Source organism: Crinia signifera, chromosome 8, assembly GCF_055691185.1.
Source record: "Crinia signifera chromosome 8, ASM5569118v1, whole genome shotgun sequence".
Taxonomy (NCBI): Eukaryota; Metazoa; Chordata; class Amphibia; order Anura; family Myobatrachidae; genus Crinia; species Crinia signifera.
Genome location: NC_139224.1, coordinates 32,624,805 through 32,638,823, shown reverse-complemented (window position 1 = coordinate 32,638,823; position 14,019 = coordinate 32,624,805). Strand labels below are relative to the sequence as shown.

The following is a 14,019-nucleotide window of genomic DNA, read 5'->3' as shown; positions in this document are numbered from 1 at the left end:
TAGAGTATGTCCCCTGTGTTCAGATTTTTGCCTCAGGAAGACCGTCATTCATACCATCATATTTCAAAAAATAGTAATTGTGACAGTATGATGGTACCCATGACCCATGATTTAAATTACCATTATACTGTCACAGAGGGGAGGGAGCCTGCCCGGCTCCCTCCCTTCTGCCACGCCTCCTCTCTCCTCCTCCCCCCTCCCCTGCGGGTTTTCTATTGAAGTCTCCGGCGCCGGCTTATGACAAGCCAGCTGCCGGGGCCAGGGACGGGGTGACGGGGCGCAGGTCCGAGCAGCAGCTGATTGACAGTTCAGCTGCGCTGCCCGGACCCAGGGAGGCAGTGGTGTTTTTTTTTAAGGGAGCGCTCCCCATAAAAAACTCACCCAGTGAGGAGCGCTCCCAAAAATAAAAAAAACCACCACTGAAGGGGTTAAGGAGGTGGCGTGCCTCCAAGATTGTTGCCAAGGTGAGTGGAAGAGATTTGTGCCTGGGGGTGAATGGCAGTCCACTGGTCCCGATGGTAGTGTAGTAAAACCTCCACTGGTTAATGATGAATGTCAGACACTTTTTAAGCTGAGTGGGTGTCCTATCCGGTAGAAGGTCTAGAAGTGTGCAAGGACCTATGCGTTTCGCCGCTAAATGCAGCTTTTTCAAGGAAACATTTTTGAATTATGGCACCTTAGAATATCCAAATTCTTTTCACATCACCAAAAAAAGATTTGATGCAAAAAGATTGTTATGAAAAAATAGAAAAAAAAATATTAAATTAAATAAGTTGAGCTTTTGGGTCAGATTGCTCGTTAGAGAAAAATCAGTTGCCTGCAATCAAAAAGTCGCCACCAGACACCAGAATAAACATCATTTTACAAAATTGCAAATTTTGGTGCAATTACAGATCCATTTGCAAAAAACATTCAACAGAGTGAAGTCTAGGGCTTTCACTAATCTGCTGAAGAACCAGGGTGGAAGTGTTCAACGCTGACATCAGCAAACCACCTGAAAATGCCTGGGAACGCCTGCATTTTCACAAACACTCCTAGAAAATGCCATGTTTTTCACCAGCCAATCATACTGCGACTTCTATGCATACAAATATTTATTCGCTCATTGCCACCTGGCATGCACAGTGCGAATGCGCAGGTAAATGAACAGTTTGCGAATGCTGATTAGTGGTCCATGCTAAATTAGGCCCAATAAGTCATCCTTAGATACATGGTGAGTAGGGATGCCAAGTAGGAGCTCAGACGCTGCACGGCATTAGACGGTGCATGCACTGTCTAATCCCGAAATCCCGGGATTGGAACCTCCAATCCCGGGCTTGAAATCCCAGCGATTTTGGGGACAAATCCCTGAACGACCAGTTTAAGACACCCCTGCCACAGCACCCATTTGGGAACCACAGGTATATATTAGGGCTGCCAATGGAATTGGGAATTGGCATCCCTATAAGAAAACTGCCCCCTGACCCCACATTTACTTACTTGGGGAGTAGTTGAGCCGGGCAGATGGCAAGTGGTGCGACAGCAGAGTGGAGGGAGGCAGCAGTTGTGACGCCTGAGGCACTTGTCTGCGGCCGGGAGAGGACGTATGGTGGAGGGTTCCATAGGTGCAGCATTGCGGCCTGTGCAGCATGATTTGGTCATAGATGACACCGGGTCAATAACAGCCGGGCAGCTTTAGACTGTGCATGAGCAGTCTAATCCCAAAATCCCGGGATCTGACACTCCAATCCCGAGATTGAAATCCCGGACATTTTGGCGCCAAATCCAGGGATACTATATTCCTCAAAGAGTACAAATGAACAACTATATGGATATCTACCTACTATAATAATGTATTTATGTTGTATCTACACATTTAGCTACAAGCCATGCTGAGGAATTATGATTATTGATCTACTTGAAATTAATAAAACATTCTGTCTCATTTTAAATTAGGGAGGCAAAGGTGACATTTGCTATTTTTCAATATTAAAACACCTCAATGCAATATATGTGCAAATGAGTTTAAATTACAGCCATATATTAATTTCCAAGTAGAAAATTGGACAGGCTGAAGCAAGTATTACAATTAAGGAGCCTTTCGACATAGATTCTAAAATCTCACATTGGAGTTTCTTACACAATGCCGGAGCTTCGCTAATCCAATGCACCAATACCAACCAATTGCCAAGTAGCTCTCATCGGCCGGGTACAAGTTAGAGTATGAATGCATAAATCATGTCTGTGTTTTAAAAAAAACAAAAACGTATTATATACAAGTTAAAAACATTACAAACGCGAGTCAGACCCAGGTCTGGCACATTCACATTAAACCCGGGTTGCCCATGATACAGAGGCCTAACGACGGTACCCCGATGTGTGAAAGAGGCCAAAGCCACCCAAACAGTATAATAATAATAATAATGTATGGGTTAAAGTGTTTTATCTATACATAAGGAAGGCCGGGGGAGGTTATTTTTAGATAGCTAAAGCCAGTAGGAGACTGCCAAATAGATGTCCTCGTGGAAAGAGATGGCATACCTCCCAACTGTCCCAAATATCATGGTGCAGTCACAATTTTTGGGGAGATATGGAAAGGAATGGAAATCTCATATCCCAGAGTTCAATGGGAGAAATGCATGATGACACAATAGTTTATAAATATTATGGGGTATATTCCATGCTAAGACGGTGAGCAGTGCCGATATTTCACAGTCAGTATTCAACTGCCCCCCAAATCCCCCTTTCACTCACCATTTCCACCTCGCTGGTTCTTTTCAACGAGGTGGAAATGGCGAGTGCGGCGATCAAAACGGCGGGGCTTGCCACAAAATGCAACGGGCTCACTGCATTTGCGGTTTAAGAATCCGGCGAGGATTTTCCCGGAAAGTTGAATACGGTGAGTAGCCGGCAAGGGGGTTTGATGGTAAGGATGGCTTGTTTTCAGTGATCTTTACTGAAAACAAGCCATCCTTGCCACACAAACCTCCTCGCTGGTGGCATTGAATACCGCCCCAAATGCAATACTGCCCTAGACCATCTGTAAATATAAAACATTGGCTTTCTTAATTTGCACCTAAATGTAGCACATAGACACCCAGGATAAGGTATAACATGTGTTTCACCTGATTTCTGTTTATTGACAATAGAATGCATGGATGTCCCTGACTTCATACTGTATAGGATTCCTGAAGGGGGCTGGGTAGACCTGCTGAGACTCCCTCACTACACACTTTGGGCCTTATTCTAGTTCACTCTTAGAGGCAAATTCCTTCTCTAGTGGACAAAACCATGTGCACTGCAGGGGGGCAGATGTAACAGGTGCAGCAGATATAATTAGATTTGGGTGAGTTATTTTGTTTCTGTGCAGGGTAAATACGAACTGCTTTATTTTTACACTGCAATATAGATCTAACTTTGAAGAAAACCCCACCCAAATCTAACTCTCTCCACACCTTATATCTGCCCCACCTGCAGTGCACATGGGGGGTTATTCTAGTTCATTCTTTCTGACAAAATCCTTCTTAGATGGACAAAACCATGTGCACTGCGGGTGGGGCAGATGTAACTTGTGCAGAGAATTAGATTTGGGTGGGGTTTTTCTTCAAAGTGAGATCTATATTGCAGTGTAAAATAAAGCAGTCAGTATTTTCCCTGCACAGAAACAAAATAACTCACCCAAATCTAATTCTATCTGCACATGTTTCATCTGCCCCCCTGCAGTGCACATGGTTTTGTCCATCTAAGAAGGATTTTGTCAGAAAGAATGAACTAGAATAAACCCCATGGTTTTGTCCATTTGAGAAGGAATTTGAGTGTACAAGAATAAGGCCCTTTGTACATTACATAATTAATACTAAATAGCTGATGTGCCTGGTTTCAACTGGGCAAAGGTTTGCTGGGTGGAACATTGTACACCTTTTCACCCCCTTAGAAATCAAAAACATCCCTACTTAGTGGGTGGCTGCAAATAACTGTCACAGTTTCCAGACCACCCAGCAGGTCTGTTACAGTTTCCATGGAGAGTTTACCAAATGTTACATTTTCCAGAGCACAATGGTGATGCATTGCAGAAGGCAGGCAAATGTTTTGCCACATAACTGAAATGAAGCAACCAATTACAACACCAGGATGACTCAAATCTATGGACCAATAGCTTTAATTTGGCATAATACAATGGCATGATAGAAATAAGTCACTCACAAAAGTCATTCTTCTGCTCTTAATATATATTTGACTTTATTTTACACTCTATTGTACAAGCAGTAATGGCAAACACATTACAGAATATATCTCACAGCATTTTACAACTTGTTTTCCCAATGTGATTTAAGGAACACATTTTTTATGGGGTTTCCCACAGTCCAGAACAAGCATTTTTATTTCTGAGCACAACAGCATATCTGTAGGAGGACATTCCAGGAGGCCACACAGAGCCTGTTATAGGCCCGGATTTAGGTTGGCTCGTAAAGAGCCGCATTCGCAACGGGGTCCGATGTTGCGGGTCTGCACATGCGCATCGGGGGGGGGGGGGGGGGGGGGAATACACATGTGCAGACCCGCAGTCTAAGCTGACTTTTATTTGCAAAAGGGTGGCACAATCATTCGATGGTCACCGACCATCGAATGATTGTTCACACGCATGTGAAAGGATCATACTTGCCTACCCTCCTGGTATGGCCGAGAGGCTCCCGAAAATTGGGTCCCCCGGGAAGGTCGGCAATTCTCACGCATCGCCTTGTAGCCCCATCACCCGCTGTACCAAACAATGGTCCGCGGATTGGGGGTGGGGTTAGCATAATTTTGTGGAATTTTAGCCCCTCCCCCAATCCACAGACCCGCGAATGGCCGAGTTTGACTGACAAAGGGCCTCATCTCACCCCCTGACAGGCACAATCTGGTCTCCTCTCCGGGCTTCTCCCGGAGAGGAGGATAGAAAAGTAGGCAAGTATGCAATGGATGTGTGAGCGTACATATCCATTCGCATGCAAATGCTGCAGTATGTTTGGCGAAGGGGACGTGCCATTCAAAAGGCCGGACGGCGGGGAATGTCCGGGAGGGTCCCGGAAATCGGGTCCCCCTCCCGGCACCCTGAAAAGGACGGCAACCCTCCCGCATTGTTCTGCCTCTCCAGCGGAGAGGGGGTCCGTGGGTCAAATGACGCGATCGCGTCACTTAAACCCCGCTCGTGGCTAAAATGACGCGATCGCTCTAACCACGCCCCTAAACAGCTCATCACGGCTGTGGCTCCACCCCTTTTCCTCCCAGCTTTGGGCCCGCCCCCCTGCCATACTGAGCTGGCTGCTCTCTCCCGGAGAAAGCAGCCAGAAAGTCGGCAACCATGGGTTTACCCGCACGCTAAGCAGTGTATTTGCGCTGCTTAACGAATCAACGTGAATCAGACCCATAGCTGAAACTGGAGAATAAATGTTTGCATGTAACGATATGACAGAGTTATATACAATATGAGACATGAAGTTATGAAACCGGCAGCCCAGGCTGGGCATGTACAAGGGAGCTGACAGCAAGGCGGGAGGAGTTGTGAGAACCTACATCGGGCCTGGTCCCAGGTAATTTGTAACCGCACACCGAACTCCCCCCCCCCCCCCCCCTCTCAGTGCCACTGTTGCTGGGATAGACACCTGCGCGGCCGCCATCATTAGAGAATTTCCTTTTTTTTTTTTTGGTACAATATAACGTTCTCTCCCTAAGCTAATTCATAATACTTTCCGGTTTCTGGGTCAAAATAACAGTTCAAGCAGGGGTCGTACAACAATGTCAGAATGTCGTCTTCTTCATCTGCGCCAATTCCATCATCACCTGACAGAGAACACAAACATTTCAGATGCATTATGCAGAAAACCAAGTATTAATGTACAATGAAAACAAATAGTCTACCGTAATGTCACCGTAAGTCAAACTGAATCTGGGCAGAGTAGCGGCAGCCATATTTGTTGCTGCGCTGCAACAATACGTGGGCCTAATTCAGTATGGATGGCTAATTAGAGAATTCGCAAATCAAAAGAACTACGCATGCGTTCTGTGCATATTTGCACATGTGCGAGGGGAAATAACGTATGTACACACAGGGACTGATTTTGGTTCCATACGTCCCCCTGTATGTTTGCATGGGGAGGGGGGCTGATGGTACGCCTCTGCGCATGGGCATATTCTCATATGTGCAGGGCTTCTGGGCGGACGCCTTCGCCAACCTGCACAGTCGGCACAGGGGGGGTTGCGGTGATGGGGCATGGGAATCCCCAGCGTTTCATGGGCATCCCCATAAACATGCTGGGCGTTCCCATACAAATGTGGGCAGGACGAGGTGTGTCAGCCGCCCGCCCTGTCTTCGTCCCGCTGCCCGCAAATATAAGTCAGTCTCCTTTGACTTATATTTGTGACCATCGAATGATTTCTCCTGCTGCGAGGGGTTGTGTTTTCATAAATTATTTTTCACCTGGTCGCTAGCCCTTTACGCCCCTATATTCCCTACCATATGTACACACACGCACACCTTCTAGGGTCAATTTGTTGGGAGCCAATTAGCCTACCAGTATATTTTGGGATTATGGAAGGAAACCGGAGTACCCGGAGGAAACCCACGCAAGCACGGGGAGAATATGCAAACTCCGCACAGTAAGGGCTGTGAGGCAGTAATGCTAACCATTACACCGTCCGTACTGCCCATACCATAGCGATCTGCAAACCAGTTGTACATCTGCATGGGGGCATTTTTGATTTTTGGCGGCTATCTACTCGCTGAGAACGGCAACTTCTCAGATTTGCGATCCATTCTGAATTAGGCCCTTTATTCAAATGCATCCTATCAATTCGAAATGAACCAGTGATATCAGTGTTTCCTTCGTCATTTTGTACCTCACACCATCGGCATCATATAATGATAGGCTGCATTATCTTGAATATTGGTTTGGCCGCCCACAATAAGGTATATATATATATATATATATATACTGTAGGCTCCCTTAAGTGGCACAAGTTGTTTTTGTATTACTGTTTCAGATTTAGAGAACAAAGAAATGCCAAGGCAGAAAAAAAAGGCATGTACCAAGAATAAATGTGTACGTAGATACTAATGCAGAGATTCTAAAATGTATTCACTGGGGACGCAGATTAGCACTTGAATCAGTTTTAGTGACTCATAGCTCAGTTTGGAATTAATAATGCATTTTGTTTTAATTAGTTCGCTGTTGTACCCAAACTAAATATGTTATTGTTCTTAAAGAAGCAATGTAACCAGAATAACATCAAAGCATCCCCACGCTTTGCCGGTAAAACAACCGGGCTCCGAGTTTGGACCTTTAGAAAGGCGACACATGCATTAACCTTTAACCTTTCTATGATTCAGAGTACGGGTGTTGCTCATCACGGATATATGGACATCGTGGCACTGCTACAATATAGTGGAAATAGGGCAAAGTTCAATGCGGGGATTAGGACCGCACCACATGGGTACCGGTGTTTCCAAGGTAGGCAAGAAGCGGGTTTCCAAAGAACATTTAAAGACCTGAAGGATGAGGAGAGTATGTCCAGGTGTGGTAGGGAATTCCATAGGTGGGTAGCATACAGTACCTTCCAACAGTTAGACTAAGGGATGTGGGACTCTGAAAAGGGGGCATGGCTTTGACGAAAGGGGGAAGGCCTCACTAGAATGCTGTGATTGAGAGCCACACCTCCCGTTTCGTCACTGGGGAGGCAGGCTGCGTAGGCACGCTCCCCCATTCATTGTGAATGGATTGCTGGTTTGAGCATATGCATTCCCACAAGAGCCCATGACCTAAGTGGATAAATCTGTACATGTGGGCATATCTAGGGTGCTTGTCCTATTATCACCGCTACTACCCCATACCTCCAACTATCCCTTTTTGGGGGGCTTTCCCGCTGTCCCACCCTTAAGCAGCTGTGTCCCATGGTGGGGGCTAGTTGGGAGACCCACTGTCATTTATTCACTGGAGACACTGGGACTGGTGGCATGCCAGAAGCTCTTGGAGCGTTAAACATAGACCAACTGTGATGAAATGGGAGGCATTCACGGCATTCTCGCTAAGCCATGCCCCTTTTGTCAAAGCCATGGCCCCCTTTTCAGAAGCGCGCAAGTCCTACATCCCTTAGTCTAACCGTTGGAAGATACTGTATGCGACCCACCTACGGAATTCCCTACCACACCTGGACATACGCTCCTCATCCTTCAGGTTTTTAAATGCTGTTTCGAAACCCGCTTCTTGCCTAACAAACTCTATATTATAAACACCGGTACCCATGTGCTGTGGTCCTAAAGCAAAAACAAGTTCATGGGCAAAACCGTGCTGCACTGCAGGTGAGGCAGATGTAACATGCAAAAAGAGTTAAGTTCCATACACACTGGGCGATTATGCCCAGTCGGGCTGTTGACAGGTGGGCCAGGGGTTACTGTCGGTGACTATCTCGAAGGGAGTGGCAACCAGATAGTTCTTGAACTTCTCAGTCACCGCCCAGATGAGAGCGAGCAGTTCGAGCTTGAAGGTGGAGTATTGATAACGATGATGGGCAAAATCGCTGGTCTGAAAAACGCTCAGGGCATACACACTGAGAATTTTTCGCCCCTCCCCACGATTTTCCACAGGTTGGACGACTTTCCATAGCAGGACACTATGGAAAGCAGTCCACTTCCTCGCTCAACTGCTGGTAATACCAGCAGATGAGCGGCGGCCGCCGGCGTGGCATTCAGGGTCCCGCAGCGCAGATCTTCTCCTGCAGTTCTGAAAAATGACCATCACAAAATGGCTGCCCCCTAATAGCAGACAGTTTTTAAGGATGCTAGAGGAGGCCTACGCCTCCTCTAGCATCCCAAAAAAACTGTCTGCTGTACGAGGGAAGCTATTTTGTGATAGTTATTTTTCATTAGAACTGCAGGAGAAGATCTGCGCTGCGGCACCCTGAATGCTGCAGGGGCGGCGCCATGCGGAGGGGTAAGGGGGGTGTTTAACTTTACTTGGGCAGGGGAAGGGCTAGGTGGGGGGCGGCACTGCCGATATATCCCGCTCCCGGCCACACAGACGCATACTAGTAACTATAACCCCGCAGACCGGAACCCACAGTCCCTCAGCGCCTCCCAGCCACAGCAGGGGCTGCGGGGCTATAGTTACACCACTGCTTTCTGCTCATGTTACATCTTCCCCACTTGTTTTTACCCAGCTGTGTGCTTTCTTGTTTTGCATGCAAACCTGAATCAGACCCATATTTCTCATTGTCAAAAACAGGAAAGTTATTCACTGAGGACGCCGAGTTGTTCACAGTTATTTGTAATCAGCTCAGACTGACGTGTCGAAGATATTTATAACGGCGGTACCTTGAGCGCAATGCCAATAAAGCGCAACGCTGCGTATAACATCCGCTGAGCAAAATGAAATCTCAGATCTAATAACCGCACACAGCGGGGGGACAACAATTATTTTCGAGGCTATATTTTATTGACAGAAATGTTTACTGCCAATAGAACCACAAATGGAGCGCCATAAAACCATCACTCATCTATGCCAGGGGGCAAGGTGACTCTTCCTCACTGGTGCTGCTGCTGCCAGCTATTGATGGAACATATCATTTTAAGGTCCACGACTAAGGTCAGGAGATGTTTCTACAACCTGCCGGCCCTTAGATTTTATTGGAAATAACCCTTCAATGAGGCTAGTCATAACTTTTCCCAATTACTAATCTGACAGCCTCTAGATAGATGCATGCGAGCAAACCCGTAGCAAATGGAACATTTGGGGCATATTTCTTTTTAAATGCAAAGTTGTCTCGATAGATATACATAGCGCAGCAATAAGAAATTCATTATCGGGCCTAAGTATTAACAAAGGCACACAGAGACTCTGATAGGAGCCTGTCACTGCATTGTGTAGAAAGGAAAGTGACCCAGCAAAGCTACTGAGCACATGCTGACAGCCCATAGAGTACAATGGCTAATGATGGCTTTAGCTATAAACGCCAATCTCTGGACAGCATAGCTATTGGAAGCTCTAGGGATATGCTGCACTCTGATTGGTGGATAGCTCCAGTCACCCACCAATAGCATGACGACAGCCATTTTCTGGGGGCTGCTTTTGCAAACAGATCGATTGCAGCGGATATCAGAGATAAATGCTCCTGCACCACTTTTTACATTCCAAGGATGCTTCATTTTTGTGGGTATCCTCCAAAAACAGCTTCTTTCAGAATATGCCCCAAAATCTCTTTGCAGACTTTTTACAATTTAGCAGTGCAAGCAAAACCTGTGGCGAGTACAGCGAGCCACCAAACTCGCAAAGGGATTTGCGCTCTTCCCCCAGTCAGGGTAACGGCAGTCAGGATTCCAATGTAGGTATACAGACCATCGGGAATCCCGAGTGCCGGGCCTTCATACCTCACCTCTGCCTGCCTGCAGTCAGTCAGTGAATGGTTGTTGTCATGCTACTGGTGGATGAATGGAACTATCCACCAATCCACCAATATCCACTAATCCAAGAACCAGTGGCGGGCTGGGCCGGGGGGCAGGGTGCCACATGCCCCCCAGGCCGGTATGCATTTCAGCATTCTAGGCCTGGCCTGCTTGCATCTGCCGGGAGACAGAGGATGCTAGCCGGCTGCTCAATTTGCTACCCGGCAGCTACGACTGTTCTTGGTCCCCTGCGGCTGAAGGGGACCAAGAAGAGAAGAGAGTCCGGAATCCCACCTCCGCAACCAGTCCAGGGCCACCTGACGAGTAAATTTCAGCAAGGACTCCGGCGGCACACAGCACAGCTGGCAGCCGTGTAGCAGCACTGATGGCAGGTAGCTAATTGCCATGGATGAACCAGCAGCCAATCAGGAGCAGCCGCTGCTGATCGACTGCTCCTGATTGGCTGCCTTGCCATGAGCACAGGCGGCACTTTTCTGAAGCCGCAGCACTTTTCTGGCACTGTCATCGCTGTGCCCTATGCACGCGTTGGGGAGCGAGCTGCATACCTTGAATCCGCACCACCACAGACAGATCATCAGAGCTCTGTCCCTGATCCACCGCGCTGCAGTGCACCCACACTACTAGATGTCGCAGCGTCCGCAGAGACCACGGCATTGGGAGTCTGATTCCAGGCAACATCTGACCAATTGTATATGCAAATGCAGCCTGTGGTCTTCCCTTTTCTCCTGCACAGTATGACACAGCCTGAGGAAAGGTAAGGCAGGCTGTGTTGAACTATGCTTGGTATCAATTAAATGTGAACTTAAGGATCTGAATGCTAAATATATATATATATCACCCACACATATAAATGTATATATTTGTGTGTGGTGGTGGGCCACTAGCTTGTGTCGCCCCCCGGGCTATAAGTTGCCAGCCAGCCCCTGCCAAGAACTGACAGGTTCCCATGAATAGCCCTGTAGGGGCCCCAGTGCATTGCTTTTCCCAGGGCCTACAATGCTATTAAGACAGCCCTGTCGGCAATGCCAATTGTAGGTGCGAGTGCAGGGAACTGTGTGTCTCTAAACATTGTCCCAGCATAGATTGGATCCCCAGTAAGACAGTCCATGTGTCTGCACCAAGTATGAGCAAGTGTACATTGCTAGTGATAACTAATAGCAAACCAAGCATACTGATGGGAGCTGGGTGCATGGGTCCGGTATGGGATCCTGGCGGTCAAAATTCCGACGTTGGTATCCCGACCGCCACAATCCCTATAGGGGAGCAAGCGCAACACCGCCCTCGCGGGCTTGCCACGCTGCGGGCACGGTGCCTCTCTACGCTCAGCACACTAATTTATTATCCCTCTATGGGTGTCGTGGACACCCACAAAGGGAGAATATGTTGGGATCATGGCGGTCGAGATCACAGTGTCAGTATTTTGACCGCCGGGATTGACCGCATCCCGGATGCACTGAAAAATGCATACACCTCTATACAGTACTTATTACTATTCCAGCAATGCAAGAGCATGTATGGTTTGTGATCAATTCTGGATCAGCTCCTAAGTGTCTAGCTCCAGTTTTAATGCCTTTTATTTACGAAGGGCCTACTTAAAATGTGGTATTGTACACATAACGGCTACTTTGAATTAACCTTTTAAAAATGTCACAGTTTCATTTACTTGTTTTATTTGTAAGAGACGACATGGCCTTTTAAATCTTATGAGAGAGTGAAGATCATTGTAATATTGAGTGTTAAATCACCAAGTTCTATTACCTTATGTGTTGCCTACAAAAGCGGCTTTAGCAAGAGGAAATAACTGAACAGCGTTTGTCTGGATGGCATTTAAAGGTCGATAAATCATAATAACTCAGTGGAATACCTTTTTGTTTGAGCAATTGGACATTTCAATACACATTAAACATGAAGGATAGGTGAGTAAATCCAGCTTTTATCACCCGCCCCTATTCACTGTTTATCACATATATTTCTGTAAACCTAATTGGTATGCAAATGTTGCATAGTGTAATGATTTTAAATAGATTCACCCCACAGAATTAATTCAGATCTCACACTCCGCTAATAAAAATAAAAAGAGAGAAAAAAAAAACAGGTTCAGATCCCAGATGTAGTTTTGTGCCACAGTACATGAGCGTGTTACCCCTGCTTTATCTGGTCTAAGCTTGGCGTGTAACCCCAGTTTTCGTGCTGCGTAACCTGCATTGAAGTCATCTTGTGACCATACGTTTGGAATTCCTTGTTGCCCACCTGACCTTTGGCTCAGTACTCATGACCATTGTCACGGCCCGCTGCAGGGGGACGCTGGCGCAGCAGGGCATACCTGTGAGGGTGCTCTGGAGGGGTTCCACTGGTGGTGGGGCAGGCTGCTGGCGCTGGTCCTGTGTGGCCAGGCATCCTCTCGTGTGAAGACAGACTCTGGAAGCAAGTGTAATGCTGTGAGCGCCGGACTCTGTGGCGGCCATCTTGGTTGTGGGCAAACAGCCCATTTTGCCCTTACTCCTATTCTGGATGTCCCAAATGAGTGGGAACCGCCCTAAGGGGTATTTAGGAGGCAGGCCTGATGCAGGAAGTTGCCAGTGCAACGTCTCCACAGTCTAGTACTGTGACCAACAGTTCTCTGTGCTCCAGTCATCCTGCAAAGCTATTAGACTCCAGCCTGACTACCGTCTCACCTGCTAACTTTGGTTACAATCCTGCCTGCCAGTGTATCCCAGCCTGCCTTATTCCGTATTTCCCGGTGGTTCCCTGAGCCTCTGCCTTCCAGTAATACCCTTCGCCAGAGTGCCTACCCTTGTGTCGGCAACGCTGACACCCCCACGGGTAAACTATCTACTACTGTCGCAGTGCTACCAATAAAGGAACCCATTCATGCAACAGCCGATCCTTCGTCCAGCATGTTTGTTATACAGAGGTCCAGACCCCCCAAAAGTTCCCGTGCCAGTACCGGGTCCACAAAACCTCCCGAGCGTGACAGTTTGCACTGGCCAGATGGATTCAGGAACCGGCCAGGGAACAAGCCTGGAACTGTTGCATGGTATCGCCTCTCGGCTGGAAGGACTAGAGGGGTCCCAGCAGCGGTTGGCCCAATGCCTGAAGGAAATCTCAGCCCGCCAAGACGCCATGCGGGCCTCCTTGGTAAACACGTCTGCGGTCCACAGAGCTGAGCCTCCAAGCCCTCCACCTGTTTCCACCCCAGCAGTGGCGTCTCCATCCTCGCTCCGCCTTCCCACTCCCGGCAAATATGATGGTACTCCTAAGCTGTGTCGTGGGTTTATCAATCAGTGCGACATCCATTTCGCCCTCCAACCCTTCAACTTCCCGACCCAGAAGGCAAAGGTGGCATATATTGTATCCCTGCTTACCAGTCCCGCACTGGAATGGGTCTCTCCCCTATGGGAACGGGGGGATTCCCTCCTTGAGGACTATTCCGAATTCCTGGATACCTTTAAAAGGATCTTTGATGAACCAGGCCGCTCTACCTCTGCCTCTATGGAGATTATGCACCTCCGACAAGGCAATAGGCCCCTTGGCCAATACATTGTGCAATTTCAGAACTATGCTACCGAGCTGCACTGGAACGAAGAGGCACCGATTTGAGCGTT

The 14,019-nt window shown here is 47.7% G+C and overlaps 1 protein-coding gene across 10 annotated transcripts in view; it reads right to left on the bottom strand.

The window, feature by feature from the left end:
- Nucleotides 1-4,523: 4,523 nt before the first annotated feature.
- CFAP20DC (CFAP20 domain containing) overlaps nt 4,524-14,019 on the bottom strand; it is a 269,546-nt gene continuing 260,050 nt past the window's right edge. For all 10 annotated transcript variants that reach the window (XM_083156078.1, XM_083156081.1, XM_083156084.1 and 7 more), the window contains one exon: nt 4,524-5,799. In XM_083156078.1, the coding sequence (XP_083012204.1) occupies nt 5,687-5,799 (113 nt within the window). In that variant the 3' untranslated portion in view covers nt 4,524-5,686. The remainder of the gene's footprint in view (nt 5,800-14,019) is intronic.